We start from the raw sequence: 23,016 nt of genomic DNA on the forward strand, positions 1-23,016 counted from the left end.
CACCAGCTACATCGCCACGGGCCGGTGACTGCACCCGTGTGCCTCAGTTTCCCCATCTGTAAAATGGGGAGGAACATACATGCTGTATGGATGACCGTGAGGGTTAGATGGGGCACTGGAGGGCTTAGAGATCCAGCCTCAGCTGCCATAGACAAGGACATGGGCTTCTTGTGACATCTGTTGTGAATGTTGATTGCCTTCTGCCTGCTTGCCGTTCAGCTGCATTGTAAGCATGTCTCAGACACAGGATATTTTAGTTCACGAAAGTCACTCAAGGAACAAAATTTAGGTTGCCAAACAAGGGGTTTGTGGAAGAGTCAGTCCTAATCTTAAGGAGATTAGCGGAGCACGCCTGCTCGTATTGGGCCGAGGAGACTCTAGTTGACGTCTCACATCAAGAGGCGGGAATATCAACACGGACTGGGCCAGTGGATCATCGCCTTGTCTGCCTCTTGGGACCCCTCGCATCACCACTGCAGCTTTCACGGATGCCCCAGCTCTTGCCTCACGGTTCTGATTCAGGGTGTGTGGGCTGGAGACCAGGTTTCTATAACCCTCAGGTGACTGTGACACCCAGCCGGGTTTCGCTGCAGGAGATCTACGGTGAGCCCTGCATGACATCAACGTGGCGTCCCCACCTCCACATCTCCTTAATCACCCCATGCATTATCGTCATCCAGGAGCCACCCACATCCTCCTCAGGACGTCTTATGAACTTCTCAAGCAACCTCTGACCTCTCCAGCCATCCTGTGGTAGTGAATGGGCCTAATCAGGATCATCTCTAAGAGACAGCACACAAAGTCTTCAAACTATTCTGGCGGGCTGACTAAACTCTCTGGTCTCAGCTTCCTGACAAGCTCCAATCATTATGAAAACCAATTTGGACCAGGCTTCCTGTTCTCACCAGAGCAATATGGGCCTGTCATTCCTGGCTGGTGGAGGCCCCATGCTCACGTCTGGCCTGCATGGAGAGAAACACCTGCCCTGATTCTCTTGGGGGCTGTCGCTGCTCGAGCATTCACCTCTCTGCAAGCCCTCGCCCTCCCCAAGCAGGTCCCATGGGTATTCTCTGCAGGGGCATTCAACTTCCCGCTGCCCTGCCCCTCCGATGGCCTCTGAAATCTCTCCAGCTCCTTCTCCCCTGGGCTGGGTGACACTGCACTATCTGGGACGGCTCCGTGTCATCAGCCATCCCAGGGATTTCCGGCACACGAGCTGATCTGAAATGGCAACTGAGCACCGTCCGTGGAGCCAGCATGATCAGATGTCCCTATCCGAGGGACATCCGATTATCCTTCACATCCACCTCTAAGGTGAACCTTTTATTACAACACAGCTTGTGCACTAACATCTGTGTCTCATGAGAGTCCCGATTTGGAGGCAGCTGAAAGCCTTTGATTGTGGTTGGTGGGGTCAGGGGGTGGTCAACCAAGGAACAAAAACACCACCGAAGAATGAACTCTTTCCAAAAGCTTAGGTAGGAGAGAAATACATTCTACCTGGTCAGTGCCCAAGAAAATCACACACAGCAGGAAAGCATAGCAGGCGCCAAGGCCGAGAGCCGGATGGCCATGTCAGGGCGTTCTCACCAAGTTAACGACAGAAAATGAAGCTCTGGACATTAAAAGCCAACATTCACTTCAAAGGGTGCCCGTTGGTCCAAAAGTTCAGACCGCAGCATGCATTTTTAAAGGGAAAATAAAAATCTGTCACACTTTTGAGGTTCTTTCAAACAGCAGAGAGAAAGGAAGCCTTGCCAAGAGCTGCCTGGGGTGAGGAAGACAGAGTGCCTGCATTTGGGGCGGATTTTCACGTGCAGACCCTGCACACCTCACTGAGAGCTCAGGAACCCCACTGGCTCTAGGGCTGGCTGCTCACCAAAAAGAAAACTCACGTGAGACACGTGAGGCTGTTTCACACCACCCTCCAAGGTCGAAGCTGAAAACACGGAACCAGGGTCTGCTGGAACAAACACGCACCTATTAGACTGTACACGATCTTAATATTCCAGTGGCTAGGAACATAACTCAATGGAATTCTCAGTCTTAAGCCCCTAGAGGAGAATTTCTGAGTCCCCAGAGGCAGCTGTGGACATGATGAACTGGGAGGACCCAGGATGGGGCCAGGGTCCAGCTCTCTCTGCCCTGCACCCTTGTTAATGCATGACTCGTGTGGGGCAGCCTCTAGGGCTACGGAGGGCCCAGTGCCCCTTGGGCCATCTGTGACATCATAACGCAGGCGCAGCCCTAATGCATCTCAGGACTGGCCATTCCTAGAATTCCGAAAAGTCAGAGGTCATGCAGAATGCAAAACCTGCTTCAAAATGGCAAATATATCTGCATATCAGAGGTTCAAAGCAATGTCAAAGCAGGAAACAGAAGCGTAGAACCTCTCAAAGCTCCACATTTCCACAGAGACTTCAAACAGGGCAGGTGCACTGCCTTTCCAGCCCCACCCAGGCGAGCGCTCCAGCCACAGAGAGCAACATCCTCTAACCCAGTGCGGCTCCGCTCACCAGGCAAGTGCGGGGCCCGCACACATGCCTCAGCAGGCCACGTTTCTTTTATTGATGAGTTTATCCAGGAAACAGTCCAATGAGCTGAACAACGGGGGGTGCTCTTGTATCCGCAGCCCTCTTTTATTATTGAAAATCAGGAACCAAGAGCAACGTATTTCAACAGCCCCCACCCTGCCTGTCACACATGCACACACTCTCACACCACCTATAGACTTCAGCCTCGCTGCTAGGCCCAAGGCCACAGCCTCCCCAACACACACACACACACACACACACACACGCACACGCACATGCACACACGAAGGGGACTTACATCCCAACTGCATCCTACTGAGGATAATTCAACCCAGACCCTCTGCATTTCCATGAAGGTTACAAATTAAGTTGGCCCAGGAACCCGCAGTGAGCTCTGGTCTCCATCATTCTGACAGCGCATCTGACACTTTCAATGCTCAAGAACCCAAAGAAGCTCATTTCTCGTGCAAACCAGGCTCTGACTGGTCAATAATAATTTAAATGTATCTTCCAGCAAATCAAGGGGATCTACAGGAGGCACTCAGAATGAGTTCAAACACCCACTCCATCTCACCTGGCTCGCTCTCCTCCCATAGCCTCTTCCCTTCTGACTTTCTATCCCCCCTTAACAGCCCCGTAGGCCTCTAAGGTTATCTCTACTGAAATCGAAGCACGAACAGCATGTGTAGGAGCTTAGGCCCCGTTGGGAGAAATGGTTGCGAGTGGCCCTCTCACTGGGGCACGGAATGTGGGCTCCTTGTCTACAGAACGGGCGTGTCTGGCCGGCCCAATGGCAGGGACCACCACGTGGCTGTCTGGCTGCGACATACCCAGCCTTCCACCTGCACTCGGAGTTCTGCAGCACATGAGGCAGGGCTCGGGGTAACGTGAAAGAAAGTGTGTGCCCACGAAATGTGAGCTCCCAACGAGGGCCATTTGAGTCTACTGAACCTTTAAAATACCATCTTTTCAACTCATAAGGTTCTTTTCTTCTTCCTGTTTCCAAAGAGTAACATGTTCCCTTGCACAACAAGATTAAAAGTAACACCGAAACTCACAAAAAGGCCAGGTGCCCGGACGCACTGGGGCCTCAGACCCCCTGCACACACCAACGTGCCAACCCAAGGGAACGGTTGCAGAGCCCAGGCACTCACACGTCTATTCTCTAAGGGAAGAGAATGCTCTTTTCTGTACCAGCAAAAGCTCGTTTTCAAAGCATCTGAATTCAAACATCTCCTTTTGGCGCCACTGATGGCAGCCACCCCCTTGCCCACACTCCTTGGTCCTGGAAGGCCGTCATCCGACAGGCCCGTCATCAAAACCTGCAAATCTATGCACTCTCAGCCAGCCATCACACAAGACCACCATGTTGCAGACCTCACGCCAGCCACCGCCACACATGAGTGCTCACCGACTCACCCGTAGGACACAAGAAGCGATGATGACTCCTCTTGGTGCCTATTTATAGAGTCACAACTAAACCACCCACAGATCCATCCGCACATGTCCCCAACATGCTGACCGCATGCCTCCTCTTTCCACCTTCTACTTCAGGACCAACGGCCAAATTCCGCAGACGTCTCCTCCTTCCAACTGGTCACGGCCAAGGCCCCCAAGACAAGATCAACAGGCAGCGGTACCCAAGTTCTTGGTGGGAGAACTTGGCCAAACTATGAAAGTTCATAGCAGCCTCCACAAGCACCCCCAGACCGCACCTCGTGGCCATGCTGCCAGGACTGTGACCCTCTCCCTGAGAGTCGGCGCTCTCCCCAAGCAGAAAGGTACAGACACCTGTGTCCCTACCTCAATCAAGAAGTCCCCGGTCCTCAGTCCGGCTTGCCACGCCACCCCACCCTCGTCCACGGACTCCAGGTACTGCAGGGCTGGGAACGCCGGTGTTGGTGTGAATTCTTCAATGGGTGTGTCAGCTGGGAAGACAAGCAGCACCTGGTTACAAGCGTGGGGGATGTTTTCCCAGTTCACATTGCCCAACTTCCCCACAGGACCCCAGGAGGAAGTGGGCCCATGCATCTCCCAGCGCAGGTGGCTGGTCCAGGCCAACCCTCCCCTGGGAAGGGCTTGAGACTCGTATTTGTGGGTCTATGCAACTCAAGCAATGAAGTCCACTGGACCTTGGGGCCGCCATCATACTTCCTGGCCTCTCTGCTGGATCACGTGCTCTTTGGTACATGTCTACACGCCTGTCATCTTCTTTAAAAGCATCAGTGACTAAACATTTTCAGTTCTAAAAATGGAAAAGTTCCTCCCCTGCCACACAGAGCTACAGAAACACCACACTGAACCACTTGCCAAATTTACATCTCCGTACACTTGCAACCAAGGGAATTCGACTTGGAATGTGGACGGACATCATGCTGACCCAGTGGGTGGCTACGGATTTGGAATCTGCTCATGAGTCCTCCCTACAGGGAGCCCAGGCCTCTGTGACCACTGTGTGTGTGACCAGTGTCCCCAGGAACTGATGTGGGGGGAGGGGCCAGAACACCACTGCCCAGCACGGCGAGGCTCGGCCTCTGAGGCCCACACAGCTGCCAGGTGCGACTCCAGGGCAGGAGACGGACTTTTCTAGGGAGGCAGGAGTAGCCAGGGGTGGGTGGGTGTGGAGATGAAGATTCCAGCAGGGGGAGGGGAGAGCAAATCACACGGACAGGCGTGGACGCTCTCACAAGGACAGAGGCATCTGCTCTTTCTCTCTCTGGACAGCTCACTATGGAGCTGCCTGAGCCTGAGGCAGGTGGGCGCGTCAGCCGGGAAGGAGGCCTCCCTCAGCACAGGTATGGGACCCCTGGCACAGAGTGGAAGCTCCGAGATGAAACTTCCACATGGCTGAGCCACACACGCTGTGGGCGGATGTCCCCTCTCACGGGGAGGTGATGCCATTTTGTTTTCTTTCAGAGGGGAAGCTGTGAGTGCAGGGCGCCTGGTGGGCGCACCGCCACGGACCGCATCCCTGAGCCTCCCACGACGGGCCACGTAACATGTGTGCTGCTGGCTCAGTCCACAGCAGAGGGGACCATCTTGTCACATTTCCTTTGCAAAGTCACCTTAGAGGCGAGCACACGAATGCCTGCCACCGTTACAAAGCCCACTCCCAGAATGGGGCAGTTTCTAATGCCTGAAACTCAGGCCTGGGCAAACCTGGGTATCTGAGACCCGGAGCTCTGAGCGCAGCCACCCTCTGGCTCAACTAGAACACAAAATATTGACAACCCCATCATTTAAAAACAAAAGGTAGGAGGGGACAGGGGGGAGAGAGAACCCATTCAGAAGAACGTTGTCTACAGAAATTAAAAATATTCCTCAAGGAAGCCCTAGCGCTTTCTGAGTAAGGCAGAATGTGAAAGAACATGGTTGTCTAGCAACCAAGTGCCCCCAGGAAAAATGCTTATTTAACGCTTCTTCCTGAGCTGGGGAACATTTTTCATGCAGGCGTGCACACACACACACACACACACACACACACACACACACAACACGGGAACACATTCAGGCTCCCGGCAGCCGCACTTACCTTTGGCCCCTCGAAGCACGAATCCAAAGCCCTCATTGTCCTTTTTCTGCAGGATCACCGTCTTCTCCTCAATAACGCAGTCACTGTAGAGAGAATTCCGGGGACAGCGACCATTATTGTAACCCGTCATCATCACCGCGGCCGCTCCTCCGCCAGGGACGTTCATCATCATAGCCAATTAATCACCCCAGCTCGCCAGATCCAGGCAGCATGGAGGAAGGGAGGCAGCGAGGGTGCAGGAGGAGCGAAGGAAGAGGGGGGTGGCTACCGGGATAGGCGAGCGTGGCACAATGAGACTTGCAGGGTGGGGGCAGGCAGAGTCGGAGCCAGCCTGAGGAAGGAGTCATACATGGTGGGGCGGCTGCCGGAGGGGTGGCTGAGCCAGCGGCAGGCTCAAGGGGGGCTGGCCAGGACGCCGCCCAGGGCAAAGAAAGTAAGTGGCCCGAACGGCGGCGGTGGCAGCGGCGGCCTCGGCAGCGGCGGCGTCGGGAATGAGCTCCTCCAGCTTGTCCCGGCCACACGCATCTTCCAGGGGAGCCTGGGGAGATCGGCCAGAGGAGAAATGAGGCAGCAGTTTTGTTTTGCTTTTCCTTGAAGGGGGTTCAAAAAAAAATCAGATCCTATCCGCTCCCCTCACGAGCCGGCAGCAGGCACCAGAGACGCAGGGACCTGCGCGTCGCATCCAGCGCCCCCTCCCTCTCCCGTCCCGGCGCCGACGGTGTGCGGCAGGCAGGAGCCCCCACAATCATCTGACAGCCCACAGTGCGCCCGGCGTCATCCCGCGCAGAGCATCCGCAGGCTGGGCTGGGAGCGGGTGGGGAGGGGGAGCGGCTGGGGCTCTAGCCGCATCCCCCCTCCAGAATCCATCCTCTGCCCCTGGCAGCCTCCGTGGGTGTTGGGGGGGGGGGGTGGCTCCCTGGCAGAGGACTCAGGTCATTTCGGTCTCAAAGCCCCTGAGGACCTGGCCCCCTCTGGGGACAATGAATTCACTGCTGGGGAACTGGAGGGGGTAGGTGGCTGCCCCTTTGAGATATGACCTAACGCCCGCTGTTTGCCTCTTGCCATGACAGTTGTTTTTTTAAGGAAAGAAACCATAAAAGCTCCAACTCTGCTCGAGCTGCCGTGGAGTCCTCTCGATTTTCCTGCTGGCACTTGACACATGCCCATCCAGCCCCTGAGGCACCTGGAGTGTATGGGGCAGGGCACTGCTCAGCGAGCTTCCTGGCTGCAGATGAACTCTGCCCTCCACCCCCACCTTCTGGGTGGCCTGCGGGGAAAGAAGGGGCGTGAGATGAAGGCTGCTGCCCGGAAGTCAGTGGGGAGCTGGGAAGGCCTCTGCGGAGGGGAGCAGGAAGGGAGGGAGGCCTCTGCGGGGTCTTGCAGGGCTGTGTGGGAGCCTCAGTGGTGAGTAGAAAGGACACCAGGCCAGGGTCCCAGGCAGAAAAAGCTGCAGACGGGCCCTGAAGAAATTAGCAGGCCTCTGGCACACAGCGGGAGGCCTGGGGATGCCAGTATCAAACAGGGCCATGTGCTCATGGGCTCTTGGCCTCAGGAGTACAGGTCAGTTCTGCCTGGCAACAGCACCAGGTTCATGGTCTACAGGAAACACAGGGGCCCATGGGCAGCCAGCTGGTGACAGCACAGCCACCTCGGAATGGGGGGTCCCGGGGAGGAGGAGGGATGGGGCAGATGTGGATGACAGGCCTCGGCATCCTGAACAAGGGATGGGCAGTGGCCCCTCCATCTTCCCATTTTACAGATGAGGCAGATGAGGCTCGGAGAAGTTGGAGGACCCAGCCAGGGAACGTGTGTGCCTCACCCTTCCAGGGACCCATCCCTGATGGCATCAGAGGGTCTCGCATAGGGACCTGCTGGGTGGCCCTGTCTTCCAGGAATAGCCCAACATGTGTGATGTCTTCACAGCCAGGGACCAGGGCAATCTAGGGGACTGGTCACCCTGGTCTCAGCAGTTAGGGGGAGCTCTGGCCCTTGACCTTCCTTTCCCTGCCCTGTCCCCATAGACAGCCTCCTAAGTGCAGGAAGCCCCACTCTAGGAAACTCGGTCACAACTGTGAGCCCCTTTTGGCTCAGCCCTGAAGGCCCACCTGCCCTGCTCAGGGCCACTAGACAAGGGCTTACACATGGTCAGAGGTCCAGGGCCCTGGTAGCCTAGGGGTGAGGTCACATGGCTGTTGTGGCCTCTAGTAAATGATGGGGGCTCCAAACCTCAGCTTCCCTACATAGCAAGGGTGGGTAAGAACAAATCTATAGGCCTCTTGGGATCACCATGGGGTCAGATGAGGCCACGCCACGCTGGTGTGGTGTCGCAGGAGGCCTCAGGGGGCCGTTACTGTAACGGCTGTCATTAACCTCCAGCAGGCCTGGTGGTCCGCCAGGACCCTGCAGCCCCAAGGAGGCTGGGCGGGGGAGAGCTGGGGCTCTGTTGCCATGGGTTTAGGGGCACGTGAGGCACCAATGAGCAGTCCCTCTACCAGGCCCCTCGACCTGTCTCCACGGCCCCCACAACCAGAACACAGACTTGTGTCCCCCATGGGAAATGCCTTCTAGTCACCACCCACTTCCCCTCTGAACTTCGGAAAGGGAGTCAGCCCGCCCAGGCCTCATGGCTCACTCACGGCCAGGCAGGCGATCAGCCTCAGTGTCTCCTCCATGGAAGCTTCTATAAAGGCCCCGGCTGCCAAGCCCAGAGCCTCTGTTCCACCCTCCTGTGCTCCTGCTCTCTGCGAGAGAGGCTGCAGCCTCCCTGAAGCCCTGGAAGGACGATGCCGAGTCCTGGGATCTGGAGCTGAGTGCCCTGCACTCTCCCCTGCGGACACATGGGCTGATCAAGACCATCTCCATTCTCCATGCAGCTCCAGGGGGAACCTGTCACATGCTCAGGTGCTCATCTGCCCTGCTGGGCAACTCCTCCTGCAGTGCCCAGTGCCACCCAAACCCTGCCTCTCCAAGATGACCCATCCCACTTTCTGCCAGCAAATCCTGTAACTGGGAACTTAGGGCTAGTGAGGCTGCCCGGACACTTGCTAGCTATCTTCCATGGACTACATGAGGGCAGGGGCATTCCAGTGTGCTGGGTGGGGGCACAGGCTTTGGCATCACACACAGTGTGGTTCAAATCCCAGCTTTGCTTTGGCCCCAAGGTCACTGACCTGCTGCCCTGCAAAATGAGAAGATGATGATGTGCCTGGAGGTCTTGAGCGAGAGGGCGTGGAGTCGCCCACCCATGTCTCAGAACTGGCTCTGGCAGGCAGCGCGTGTTCGTAACTCCAACAGTTACAAGTGGGTTCCCTGTCTGCATATGCCGCCCTCTCCTCCCCCGGACCCCCTTCCTCCTATGGGGACCCCTCCGATTGACACCCAAGGCCGAAACCTTTTCAGTGATTCCTAATGCACCCGAGGACTTTCTTTTTTAAAATTAGAGACGGGGTTTTGCTCTGCTGCCCAGGCTGGAGTGCAGTGGCACCATCATAGCTCTCCGTAAGTTTGAACTCCAGGCCTTAAGTGATCCTCCTACCTCAGCCTCCCAAGTAACAGGGACAACAGGCACACACCACCATGCCTGGCTAATTTTTAAATTTTTTGTAGAGACAGGGTCTCACTATGTTGCCCAGGATGGTCTCAAACTCCTGGCCTCAAGGGATGCTCCCACCTTGGCCTCCCTAAGTGGTAGGATTACAGACGTGAGCCACAGCACCCGGCTGCATCTGAGAATTTTCTAGCCCACACTTGTAACTGCGTAAAGATCTTGCTCCAAGACTGTTTTACTGACTGAAACAGCAAACTCCTTATTCTCTGACATTAAGGACTGTTTTTAACTTCTCTTTCCTGCATTGTTTCAGTATCTAAACAGCCTCACTCCACACCCACTATGACCTCGCCTCACTTTCATCTGCAGACAGACATGGGTTTGAATCCCACCCCAGACACTGGCCATCTTGGCTACTTACAGCCTCAATTGCCCGACCTGTAAAGTGGGGGAAAAACATCTGCCTTGTAAGGTTTAGGAGGAGCAAGGGAGGCGATACCCAGTGAATCCCCCATAAGTGGGAGACTTCCTGTAACCAGGGGAAGCTGCCCTTCTTAGCATCCCCATCCACCTTCTTGAGCTGGGTGACCCTGGAGAAAATGTCCCCTCTGAGCTTGTCTCTTGGGGAAGAGGGGGCATTTTCTCCAGAGTCAATGGGGGCGGTGACCTCATCCTGCAGACCACCCCAAATGCCCACAGCACCCTGCATAGGCCAGGTACCCCATGTGTGCCCAGAGGGGATGCAAAATGGGTATGAACTCAAGTCAGAAGCAGAGCAGGGAGAAACGGATGTTGGGTGGGAGGTGGGTGAAGAATTACTGCAGGGTTTTGCGTAAGGAGGCACCAGAACCATCCCCGGGTTCCCAGTTAAATCCAGAGGGCAGACTCAGTGTTGCAGACGACCTGCTGTGTGCACCTGGCTCGGCCCAGGAAGTCAGAGAGGAAAGAGAAAAGGCAACCCCTTAGAAACTTTCAATGTCTTGGGTAATTCATGAAAAGCAATGGGACACTCTAGCACAGAAGAGTCATTCCTTGAAAGGAGCTGCAGTTGCTGTGTCTGAAAGGCGTGACACGGTGGCTTCCCCCCATCTCCTTGCAATCGGACAGGGGGCATCTCACATGCAGACCTTAGGAAGGGGCCTTTCTAGAGACACGAAACCCACAGAAGCTCCTTCTGCTGGTTCATGACTCTAACACCTATCCTGGGATGAGCTGTGGCATTGAGTACTGCGGCTTCTGTGAACCAGAGTTCACCCTGACCTCGGCCCCCGCCAACCTGCCCTGCTCCTGCACCAGCAGCCCACTCTCCACATGCAGCTGAGATGCACGGCAATCCAGTTTCATGCGGAAATGACCGAGGTGCCTGCATGCTCCCCACGCAGCCGTCTCACGCCCTAACCCACTCACTGACCACGCGCCTGAAGTAGGCACTGTGGGCTCCCTGGAAGCAAATCCCATGCACCGATCCTCTGAGTCTCTCCATGTGACACAACATCCACCTGTGCTTGTTGACTGAACAAAAAATGTAATCTAGCGGCACCGTCTCCAAATGTTTTCTGAGCTAGGTTGAAGGGTGCTTTGACATGCCCCAAATGTACCCTCTTTTGCCAACATCCACCTGCACAGGAGCTGTAGAAGGTGAAGGAGGTAGGCAACCAGCCCTACCAAGTACAGCTGGGCAGGTTGTGCACTGTACAACTGTGGAGGAAACCATTTCCATCATGGCCACCGCGGCACACGTACTAATGGTAATTTCGGCACAGGGGGAAGAAGTGTCTTAAGAAGGGCCAGCACCTTTCCCTAGTTCACACAAAGATGGGTCTAAGCTGCTCTGGACATGCTGCCGTGGAGAATACAAGAAGTATTCCTATGGGAACCATATTGGCTTTCTGGAGACACAAGTACCTCCACATTGATGCCCTCCAGGGTGCCACACGGAGGAGAAACCATCAGAGGTTTGCCTGTTTGTGCTCATCACAGTCCCACTGTATGCTGCAAGAGTATTCTCAGAGCACTCAGTACCTTGAAGCAAGGGGACCCGGCGGGTGTCCCGGAGGTCTCTCCCTGCTGGCGGGCCTGAAGATGCTCCTGGTGTCTGCCTCGCAAGACCACAGGTGGCTGCACACCGTGGCTTTTAGCGGTGGCCTGGGTTCCCCTTCCCCCGGCGGGCACCATGACGGGCCCACAGGGAAGGCTGCACTTTCCCTGGTCTGGAGAGCAGCAGGTGCCAGCAATGACAGCTGGTGTTTAGGATCCGTCAGTCACTTTCACAAGCTCCTTTGGCAGCAGCACCTGATCCTGGAGGAGATGTCAACTCGGAGGCACAGGAGGTCAGGCCCGAGCTGGCCCAGACGTGTGGGCCCGAGGGGCTCTGGGTGGCTCTCTCTGCCTCCCCACACACGGGCAGATAGATGTGGACATTTTAACTCTGAACGCCAGCATTACTGGGGTAGACCTGATGGCTTTACCCACGGCTCTCAGGATCCTGCCTGGGTTGGTGGCTCTGTCCAGTGACAGCTTTAGTTCTTCCTTGCTCAGCTGGGACTGGGTTTCAGTCTCAGCCCAAAGTTCAGAAGTAACTGGGGCCAGTGTCAAGCTGCCGTGGGAAGCAGTGAATCAATCCAGCTGTTAGAGATCAGTTCCCAAATGCCTGCTAAGGGGCAGGTGCTGAGGAACAACCCGGCCCAGTCTGGCCCTTAGAGAGGTGTCCGCTGTGGTCAGTTGAATGGTGGCTCAACTCACCCAAAGAGACTGGGTTTTAACACCCCCAAAAAGATGTGTTCAGTTCCTAACCCCCGGTGTCTGTGAAAGTGATCATACTTGGCTGACTGCGGTGGTTCACTCGCGCCTGTAATCCCAGCACTTTGGGAGGCCAAGGTGGGCGGATCACAAGGTCAAGAGATCGAGACCATCCTAGCCAACATGGTAAAACCCCGTCTCTACTAAAAACACAATAATTAGCTGGGCGTGGTGGCTCGCACCTGTAGTCCCAGCTACTCGGGAGGCTGAGGCAGGAGAATTGCTTGAACCCAGGAGGCAAAAGTTGCAATGAGCTGAGATCGTGCCACTGCACTACAGCTTGGTGACACAGCAAGACTCTGTCCCCTACAAAATAAAAAAAAAAAGAAAGCGACCATACTTGGAAGTTGGGTTTGCAGGTGTAGTTAGCTAAGGGTCGTGCGATGAGATCTTCCTGGATTTAGGGAGGGTCCTAAACGGATGACCGCATCCTCATTCGAGAAAAGCAGAGGGTAGGTGACAACCAGAGGCAGCAGAGGAGGCTGGGGGAAGGCGGGGGCAGAGGCTGGAGTGATTCGGCCAGCCGAGGAGCACCGAGGACTGCAGGCCAACAGCAGAGGCGGCAGAGGAAGCAACACCCTTCCCTGGAGCCCCTGGAGGGAGCACAGCCCCGCTGTCATCTTGGTTTTGGACCTCTGGCCTCCAGGGCTGTGACAGATGTGACTTCTCTTGTTTTGAGCCCCCCGTCTGTGGTGACCTGTTACAGCAAACACTGGGCAAGTGAGGAAGATAAACAGCAATCCACGGTCACAGAAACGTGTGACTTCAACAGTGTGGGACGTGATTCTGCGAGAACCGTAAGAGCACCTGGAAGACTTGCTGGAGGAGGAGAAGGACTGAAGTGTACATAGGAGAATGGGTTGGGGGGCTGGGGACAGGAGAGAAAAGAACATTCCAGACAGAGTGGGGCTGGAAGGTAGGCAGCTGGCCCTGACGTCCAAAGGGCCGTGATGAGGCGGGAGGGCAGGAGCGGCTGACCACACGGGGCTGCAGACGTGGACTGCCGACTCACCCAGGGCCATCTAGGGACACAACTGGGCAGTACACCAAGTGAAGATGTCAGCAGGGCCCCGGCCACTCACGCATTTCCCCAGTTTCAACCATGAAGAGGCTGAAACGACAGAAAAGCAGTTGTCCTGTGGCTTCTCCTGGCCTTTTTCTGGTGAGGCCTGAATCCTCCTGGAATGATTCAGGGTCAACTTGCTCCGGGTGCCAGGAACTTCCATCCCAGCAATGCACAAGCACAAGTCAGCTGCTGCGGGCTGAGGACGCTCCCTGGCCATCAGTGTGAACACCAGAGGCATGGCTGTTCTCTGAAAGTGGCTGTGAGTGGTCTGTGGGGAATGCGGTGGATGACAGAGTTCCCACCACTGCCTCTGTGCAGGGTGGGGCTTCCAAGGTCAAGGTGGGGCTGAAGCCAGGTGGTCCCTTTGGCAGGGTTTGGACATCGGATGAGGCACTAATGTCCGTGCTTGTGCAGTGTGAGGTCAAGGTCGAGGTCAGCAGAGGAGGGGTCACATATCTGAGTGCTGGCTGGGAGGGCCGAGCCAGAGCAGCCCACCCACCTCACGTGTGCGGAAGGGGCGTCCAGAGTCGTCAGGTAAGAGGCTGTTTCCACAACCCGAAAAATAAAATTCACCGGCTCTCAAATCCAAAGGGCAAACAACAGCACAGTTAATCTCTGTTGAATTCAGTGTCTCTGAAATTTAACGTGGGGTCAGTGTCATGACTCGTTAAAGCTGGTATCCACAAACTCATCACCACACTACATGTAGACCGACTCCTAAGGCAGGTGTTCCCAGCTTGCAGGAATCCTTGGGTGCGCTGACGGCTGGGGAGTCACAGGAGCTGCCGGGGGAGGGCCGCAGGGCATCACTCATGGCCAAGCACGTTCAAAGGCAGACTGATCAAAATCATTTCTGAATGTTTTCCATGGCAAAAAGGTACGTTGAACGTGGCTGTGGGTGTGACGTCTAGTCAGATCCGGGCCGGGGCCGCTGGAATGTCGGGGGCAAGGCCCGTGGAGGTGTGTCCTGGGACCTGGGAGAGGCAGGATCGACTCCCCACAGAGAGACTGGGTGGTGCTTTCATTGCCCCTGAAAGGTCCTTCCCAGGGCAGCTGGAGCCAGGAGACCTGCCTTCTCCAAGGCAGAAAAGGGCCTGAGAGCAGCTCCGCTAAATCATTCCCGTTGTAATCGCATTTCGGTGGCAGGGCCTGGTGAAGGCAGGAACTGGAGCTCTATATTAGAAAGAGGATCCTCCAGGGAATGGCAATGGCAGTGCATGTCCTAGAAATTTCTGGGCTCTGCCAATCAGGAAGGATGAGGCTAAGCAGAGCGCTGTCAGCAATTCCGTGGGGGGTGCCGAGGTGGGGACCCAACAGGTGTCCCAGCTCAGCAGAGATGCCAGCTTGGGCACTTTGGCTGCTGGGTGTGGGCAGCCAGCCCAGCTCACCGTGGCAGAGCTGGCTGCAGGGCAGCACAGAGGGCCGCCCGTAGAGCGGGCAGGCTGCGGGAGAACAGGAGGCTTCCCGGTCATCTATCACTCCCAAAGGGGATGGGAGAGCCTCTCAGCCCATGATCACACACGCAGCTGCTCCCAGCGTCCTGCTTCCTGATCGGAGAGTTAGTGTGTGGTGTTCTCTTGCCCTTCCTCCATAATTCACAGGGGAAATGAAGCCCAGTGCCTGGTGCCATCCTGGTGCGCTGAGCGACAGCCCCGGCCAGCCTGCTCTTGCGGAGGCCATGCTGTTTCCAGGCAGGAGGTGATGAATTTGGGCTATTCCTGTACAGAGGGGACTCCTGGCTCCTGGGAGCCGCTCTCGCCTATGGGCAGGGGGCTGCGTCGCTTCATGTGGTGTGGGGAAGACAGTGGCTCTGACCCTATGCAGCCTGCACCTCGCCCAGAGACGCTCGCTAGAGGAAGTCACTCCTCAAATCTGCAATTACGAAAACGCCCTGCCTGGTGCTTATTATGACCATTTTCCTCCCCATTGCTAACGTGATAAGCAACACAAGTTTTTCCTAATAGAAACAATAACGTACAAAGAACTTGATTTAAATTAAATTGTCTCATTACTTTGTAATAAATCACCCACAAGCGTTTCCTAAGCAATACCAGGCACGTTACCTGCCAGGCGTGGCTGGCGGAGGAGACAGATAGGGCTTAACTGCGCTCACGATCATGACAGGATGTGATGGGCGCTCCCTGCCAGGATGCATGGAAATGTGGTCAGGAGGGAGGATGCCCACCTTGGAACCTGAGCACCCTGGTGGAACCCCAGCTTCCCCAAACCAGCACCATGACCTTGGCCACGTTCCTCAACCTCCTGGAGCACCAATATCCTCTCCTTCAGACTGTGGACATCAACCACAGCCTTGAGACACCACAGCGGGGCAGGAAACCCCTTGTTTACAGGGGTTTGGCACACAGCAGGGCTGGAAGGCTATCAATGCGTGAGAATGCACCTTAGCTCCCAGAACTTGCTTCCTTCTGGAGACCTTAGGCATACACAGGTATTTTCACCTGCCCCAGGTAAAAGACGCTCCTGCTGACATCAGCGGAGGCCTGCCCTCAGGGGTCCATCCTTATAGAGAGAAGGACACACTGTGTGTCAGCACACAAGGAGAAAGTCCCCACACTGCAGGTCTCTTACAGGTGGGGGGTTCCCGGCACACAGAGCTGTGGGCAGATGGGAAGAGGGCAAGGGACCCCTGAGCGAGAGATGCCAGGATGCTCCCTGTGCTTCCAAAGCTGGCATGGACTCTGTGGTGCCAGGCCGGACACCCAGGGGCTGGCCCAAGCCCAACGAGCCGTCCCAAAGTGAGCTCTCCCCTCCCCCACAGCCAACCTGCCTGCAAGGGCCATGGCTTCCTCTATTCTGAGCCCATTGAGGAATCTCTCCTGAAAAACTCTTTATGTAAAAACCTTGAGTCACACTGTGTCTCCTCTATTTAAAATACCCCAGCAGATCCCCATCATAATTTATTTTTTTGAGGCAGAGTCTTGTTCTGTCGCCCAGGCTGGAGTGCAGTGGCAGGATCTTGGCTCACTGCAACCTCCGTCTTCTGGGTTCAAGCAATTCTGATGCTTCAGCTTCCTGAGTAGCTGGGGACTACATGTACCTGCCACCATGCCTGGTTAATTTTTGTATTTTTAGTAGCGACAGATTTCATCATGTTGGCCAGGCTGGTCTTGAACTCCTGACCTCAGATGATCCACCTGCCACAGCCTCTCAAAGTGCTGGGATTATAGGTGTGAGCCACGGCACCTGGCCTCCCCATCTAATTGAGGATAAAATCCAAATTCTCCACCATTGCTAAGACCTTTTGTGATCTGATTCATGCCCCTTCTCCTCTTGATTCCTCCCATTCCTGCTGCCCTCTCTTTCTCCAGCAGGGCACGCTCATCTCTAGCACAGTGCCTTTGCACCGCCTGTGCACTTCCCAGGATGCTGCTCCCAGTCCCCCCCAGCCGGGCCACTGTCCCTGCAGGTCCCTGGGTCACCTCCAGAGAGGGGCCTTGCTGCCTTGGGGCTGCTGTCCTCCTGTGTCCCCCGCTCTCCAGCCTTTCTCTCTGCTTTGCTTTCTTCTGGCCAGTCATTATGTTTGAAATTGTGGATTGCTCCTTCACTTGTTTGCTGTCTGACTCCCCCAGTAGCACGTGAGTGCCCCCAAAGGCAGGACGGTCCTGCCCACCACACTCTGCAGCCTTGGAAGGTGCCAGCCACTGGCATTATTTTTTGAAGGAAGGGAAAGTACTTTTCTACATGGAGAAGGCCCACCTTCTAGTCCTGGCTCTGGCAAGAACCGGCAGTGGGACCCCAGATAGGACCCTCAACCAATCTAAGCCTGGGTTTTCCTGTCTGCAGAATGAAAGACCGGGATATCTGAGCAGGGGCGTCATCGGTGCTCCCAACGCAGTGAATGAAGCCAGAACTGGAGCCTCCTGTGTGGTCTGGGATGCAGATTGGGGGGCCCTGCTGTCCTGGTGTTCCCTGACAAAGGGATTTTCTGCGATATGGGGCTGTCAGTTTTAAAACCAAGATGCTCCCGGACAAATGGGATGAGCTGGTCGCCCTCCAGGCCATCCCCTGCCTGGAGTACATACAGAACCTGTGGCTGTATTCAAAACCCTCTTCCACGTCGCCTCCAATTCGGCGGCCCTCAAGACCCTTCAGGCTGGTGGGAGCACCGCCACAGAAGGTGCAGGCAGCCTGCAGTGACAGGATTTGCCCAGGGCCGTGTGGCCGCACCAGCAGCAGGGCCAACTCACACTTAAGCCTCAGCGTTTGACTCTGAACTGAATGTTCTTTAAAAAACAATCGGGGAACAGTACGACTGCCTGGCATTTTGCTGTGAGTGCAAGAAGGGACTGTTTATGACTTTTCCTTCATTCGTTAATTAAAATGACAGGCCAAGCCAGCCCCATCTGTCCATCTCAAAGCTCTCCCACAAAGACCATGCTGGTGGGCCATGGGACAGGCCACAGGGGTCTCCTGGTGAGGCAAGTTGCCAAGTCCTCCCAGTGGGGGTGGGGAGATGCCCCCACTTCTACTAAACCAGAAGTGTCCTCCTCTCCCGGGAACCAGACTCAGTGTGACAGTCACCTGATGTCCTGGGCTTTGCAGGGAAGGCTGATTCCAGGGCTGGGTGAGGGCCTGGGGACCCACCCAGAGCCCAGGGTCCCCCCACCAGGCTCTCCCGACCAACCTGGATGGCACAGACCTGTTGAGTGGGAGGCCATGAGAAACCCTAGCCTGGGTTTCTGGAGGAGAAACAGCTCCCATCAACTCCTGGCCACCGACTTCCCGCCACTCATTAGGGCCACTAAAAAGTCTGCTTCTGTTCCACGTGCTGATGCTTTGTTGAGAAGCTGGCATAACCAGAGGGGCAGTTGTAAACATAGTTAAAAGTATGAGGCTCATATAATTTGGCTATTTGTTCTCTCCAAGTCCCACGACGGAGTTTGGTCCCAGTTTTGCTGGTGGGGCCTGATGGGAGCTGTTTGGGTCACAGGGTAGATTCCTCATGGGAACTCAGGCCTCAGTGAGTTCTCACTCTTAGTTCTCACAAGATCTGGTTGCTAAAAAGGGTCTGGCACTTTCCTGTTCTCTCTCTTGCCATGTGATGCCAGCTCCCCTTAGCCTTCCACCATCAGTGGAAGCTTCCTGAAGCCCTTACCAGAAGCAGATGCTGGCACCATGCTTCCTGGACAGCCTGCAGAACTGTGAGGCAAAGAAACCTGTATTCTGTATCAATTACCCAGGCCCAGGCATCCATTACTGCAATGCAGCTGGACGAAGAGGCAGACACATTGTAATGGGAAGTACTTTAACGATGGCTTTTTTTTTTTTTTTTTTTGGAGATGGAGTTTTGCTCTTGATACCCAGGCTGGAGTGCAGTGGTATGATCTCGGCTCACAGCAACCTCCAACTCCCAGGTTCAAGTGATTCTCCCATCTCAGCCTCCTGAGTAGCTGGAATTACCACCAACACACCCAGCTAATTTTTATATTTTTAATAGAGACAGGATTTTGCCATGTTGCCCAGGCTGGTCTTGAACTCCTGACCTCAGGTAATCTGCCTGCCTCGGCCTCCCAAAGTGCTGGAATTACAGGTGTGAGCCACCACGCATGGTCAATGAGTTCCTTGGGAAGAGGCTCTGCAAACGTTCTAGACCAGGCAAAGGCCCAGAAAGCGAACATTCGAGGCTCTGAGGGCACACGGGTGGTTCCTGTTGCAGCTACTCACTCAGCTAGTCGTGGCACAGAGGGAGCCATGACAATACGAAATAATGGGTGGGGCTGTGTTCCAATAAAACTTTATTTACAAAAATAGGCAATGGGCCAGATTTGGCCTGTGGGCTGCAGTTTTTAAAGATATGCTGTAAGTATTCTGACATTTAAATCCACACAAATAATACATGCACGTGGCATATAACCACGTATAATAAAAGCTAAGAAAAGTCTCCATTTGCTGCATTTGTACATTACCACGTACAGGTGTGCTTGGCTTGATCTAACACCTGAGCTCTGGAAGAGGCGAGAGCACGTTTTAGAAACAAGGTCATCTGTGAGATGTCCGAGAGGCTCAGAAGGATCACGTGATGAGTCTTTTCTGGGAAACAAAGACCTTTTTACTGTGTCTAGGTTTTCATGCTCTGGTTGGCTCCAAGCAGGGATAGACCTGAATTCCAGCTTAACGAGTAATAATCCATAATTAGAGTAATTAGCATAATTATTATGCTATGGCCTTTGAGCACCTTCCACGCCGGGCGTCGTTCTAAGTGCTCTGAGCGTTTAACTAATTGAATCTACATAACGACCACATGAGGCAGTAACTGTTATGACTCTCACTTTGAGGATGAGCAAGTAAAGCACAGAGAGGTTGAGTGATTTGCATAAGAACACACAGCTGGAGGTAAAATGAGGCTGTCTGAACCACTGTGGGTTCCTGAAGGATACTGAAACATGGCTGATTCCTGGCCAGGTGGGGGCCAGTTCCCTGACAGCTCACAGCCCTCCCAACCCAGACGGCGACAGAGAAAGGAAAGGAACCTTTGGTGGGGGTGGGGGACATTGGTTCTAGCAGCACGTTCTGGAGAAGGAATTGGTGGTTTGCTGTCCTGCCAGGATCTCAGCTGCCCGGAGGGCACCCTGGGATGCTCTGAGAAGATTTTGCCAGTAGATCCTGCTCTGTGTCAAAAAATTCAAAAATGGAGATGGACCAAATGCTGTGGGCTGGGGTAATGCCAGGGAGGAAGGACACAGTGGGGTGAGCAGGCAAGGCAAAGCAAGGCCCCACACCTGAAAGTGGGTGCAGGAACGTCTGGTGGACGTCGACTACGCTGGTTATGCCTGTGTTTTATGATTCCCGTCTCAACGAACTGGCCATGTGTCAGGAGAGAAGGCCTCTCCTGGGCACAGCAGGGGTGTGCTGTTCTCTGCTTCATGCTTTTACTCCCACCTAGAACACTCCGTCCTGCTATCTCTATTGGTTGAACTCTTATTCATTCTTCAAAGCCCACTGCAATAGCTACCATGTCCAAGCAGCCCTCAGTGCTGTCCCTCACGTGATACTGTGCGCTTAGAGGGAGGGGACTGAGCCTTCTTTCTCCCCCACACCCAGCTCCTGGTGCAGACTCTGGCCCTCTTCCCAGCTTGCTGCCCACTGCAGTGGCTGGAAACGCCAGGCACTTGCTGTGACAGCCTCCCCTGCAGTTATGGATGCTCATGATCCTATGGAATAGTTTTGGCCAAGGAAACCCAAGGGCAGGTCTGCCGGGAAAGGCTGGACTATTTGGAAAGGGAGTGGGGGTTGGGGAAATGCTCCCCGGCACCCCCTCCTTTACGCTCCAGAGTAGGACATGCTAGGGGGATATCACACTTGGAGCTATGGCAGCCATCTTGCCACCATGAGGCAGAGGTCAAGAGGCCTGCAGAGATGTCACTGCCTATGCAATGGATGCCAGCCGTGCCCTCCTCTAGACTCACCATTGTGGTCTCCACCACTGTGAGTGAGGTTTTATTACCTGCAGCCAAATGCTTTCTAATAAGCATAAGGCGAATATTCAGAGCTTGGAGCGAGGGGGCGGGTGCTTATTAATGAGAAGATATGGGCAAAACACCAGGATGACTTTCTGACAAATGAAGAGGCCTCCGAGTTACGTTCCAGGCTGGGAAACAGTGACCCCGCCCTTATTCCTTCAGGAACCCTGGTCATTGGCAAGGAGGACTCATAGCCCTGGTGACACAGGTGGGGGCCCTGCTCTATATTCAGTTGTCCAAAGAATATCTAGTCGCAGTGAATCGTCTCAAACTCTTGGTTCAGAAAGCTGAGAACTAAGGAAAAGTGTTTTCCTTGAACTCAACTGCTCCGAATCCCCCACTAACCACACCCTCCTCTTCCTGGGCACCCGGACTAATCCCAAGCACACAGGCAGTAACTGGACATCACAGGGCTGGGGCAACGCACACCAAGGCTGGGAAATCTCCAAAAAGCCAAGCGAAGTAACAAGACACAGATTTTAATGGCCAGGCACAGTGGCTCATGCCTGTAATCCCAGCACATTGGGAAGCCAAGGCGGGCGGATCACAAGGTCAAGAGATCGAGACCATCCTGGCCAACATGGTGAAACCCCATCTCTACTAAAAATACAAAAGTTAGCTGGATGTGGTGGCGTGCTCCTGTAGCCCCAGCTACTTGGGAGGCTGAGGGAGGAGAATCGTTTGAACCCCGGAGGTAGAGGTTGCAGTGAGCCAAGATCGTGCCACTCCACACTCTAGCCTGGGCGACAGAGCAAGACTCTGTCTCAAAAAAAAGAGAGTGAGTGAACTTTTAGGTACAGAGGGGAACTTAGCAACAGACTGAACCAGAAGACACAGCTGAGGCCCACGATCTGTCCTGGAGCTGACGAGTGGACATCTGAGCCTGGATGCTGCCTCTGCTAATGGGTCCTTCTGGTAGACCCGAAGACCTTGGAGCGAGGAGGTCCAGCCACCCCAGAAAAGCCACGCGAATGCGGTCTTCGCCATTCGGTGCACCTAGCTGAGCAGCCAATGTCCTCCTCTTGGATTCAGCATATGGTGCTGAGTTTTCTCTACCCATTAAGTGTTCTCAGAACCCGGGCCACCACCCATGGTTCTGAAAGTTGCCTTGCTCAAACGAAGTCCTGCCTTCCCTTTGACCTTCCGTGACACCGCTGATGCCCTGTCTTTGCGACTGGCCCCTTGGCCACCGCATGGGAGCTGAATCATCTCCCATTGAGGTAAAGGCAGGGCCAGCTGCCCTGGACCACCTTGCTCATTGCAGCCACCCAGGGAAGGCCACCATTTATGTGACCACATCCACCACTGAGATGACCTCTAAGAAGCATGTAGGCAGGGCCCTCAGAGCACCGGGTCCAACACAGCTTGACCCACCAGAGGCCCCATTCAGGGCTCTGGAAGCCAGGCTCCCCTTGAGCTGGAGATGCCCACTGCCCCTCACACTGCTCTGCACTAAACCACCAAAGCCAGGGTCCCTGGGTACCCATTTCCCAAACGTGTGCAACCTTCTGGCCAAGGAAGACAACGTCTTAAGAATGAGCTGCTTGTCCCAGCTTCGGGCTTGCTCTTTCTTTGTGCAGAAGGTTCCAGCCCTTTGTTCCCTTCCACCATCTCCACTGGAGTCCTCACTGCCATTTCCCATGCTGTCCCAATAATATAGGGTTCAGGGAGTCCTCCAAAGACACAAGACTACCCCTTGCCCCAGTGTTCCCAGGTCTTCAGCCCCTGCCAGTTTCTCACCCTAAATCCCCCCTGTTCTCTAAGCTTCCTCGTTTCCCTCTTGCTCTTCTCACTGATTTTTGGTTGTTTGTTTTGTTTTTGAAACAGGGTCTCGCTCTGTTACCCAGACTGGAGTGTAGTGGCATGATCTTGGCCCACTACAACTTCTGTCTCCTGGGCTCAAGCAATCCTCCTACCTTGGCCTCCCGGGTAGCTGGGGATACCGGGAGCCCCTGCACCCATTCTCTCTCTCACACAACACATTGTGGAGGGAGGCACTGTTTTCTTTCCTATTTTACAAATGAGGAAGCTGTGGCTCAGAGAGGTTCAGTGAGGAG

At 54.9% G+C, this 23,016-nt stretch overlaps 1 protein-coding gene across 29 annotated transcripts in view; it reads right to left on the reverse strand.

Moving 5' to 3' along the window:
- The window catches only part of SHANK2 (SH3 and multiple ankyrin repeat domains 2), a 720,394-nt gene that overhangs the window by 197,027 nt on the left and 500,351 nt on the right, over nt 1-23,016 (reverse strand). For 28 of the 29 annotated variants that reach the window (XM_078341738.1, XM_078341739.1, XM_078341735.1 and 25 more), the window contains 2 exons: nt 6,067-6,149; nt 4,338-4,462 (listed from right to left, as the gene is read on the reverse strand). In XM_078341738.1, coding sequence (XP_078197864.1) covers nt 4,338-4,462; nt 6,067-6,149 — 208 coding nt within the window. Of the gene's footprint in view, nt 1-4,337; nt 4,463-6,066; nt 6,818-23,016 lie in introns of those variants that run through there. The other variant, XM_078341745.1, reaches the window with a different exon arrangement.

This window comes from Callithrix jacchus, chromosome 10 (genome assembly GCF_049354715.1).
Source record: "Callithrix jacchus isolate 240 chromosome 10, calJac240_pri, whole genome shotgun sequence".
Lineage (NCBI taxonomy): Eukaryota > Metazoa > Chordata > Mammalia > Primates > Cebidae > Callithrix > Callithrix jacchus.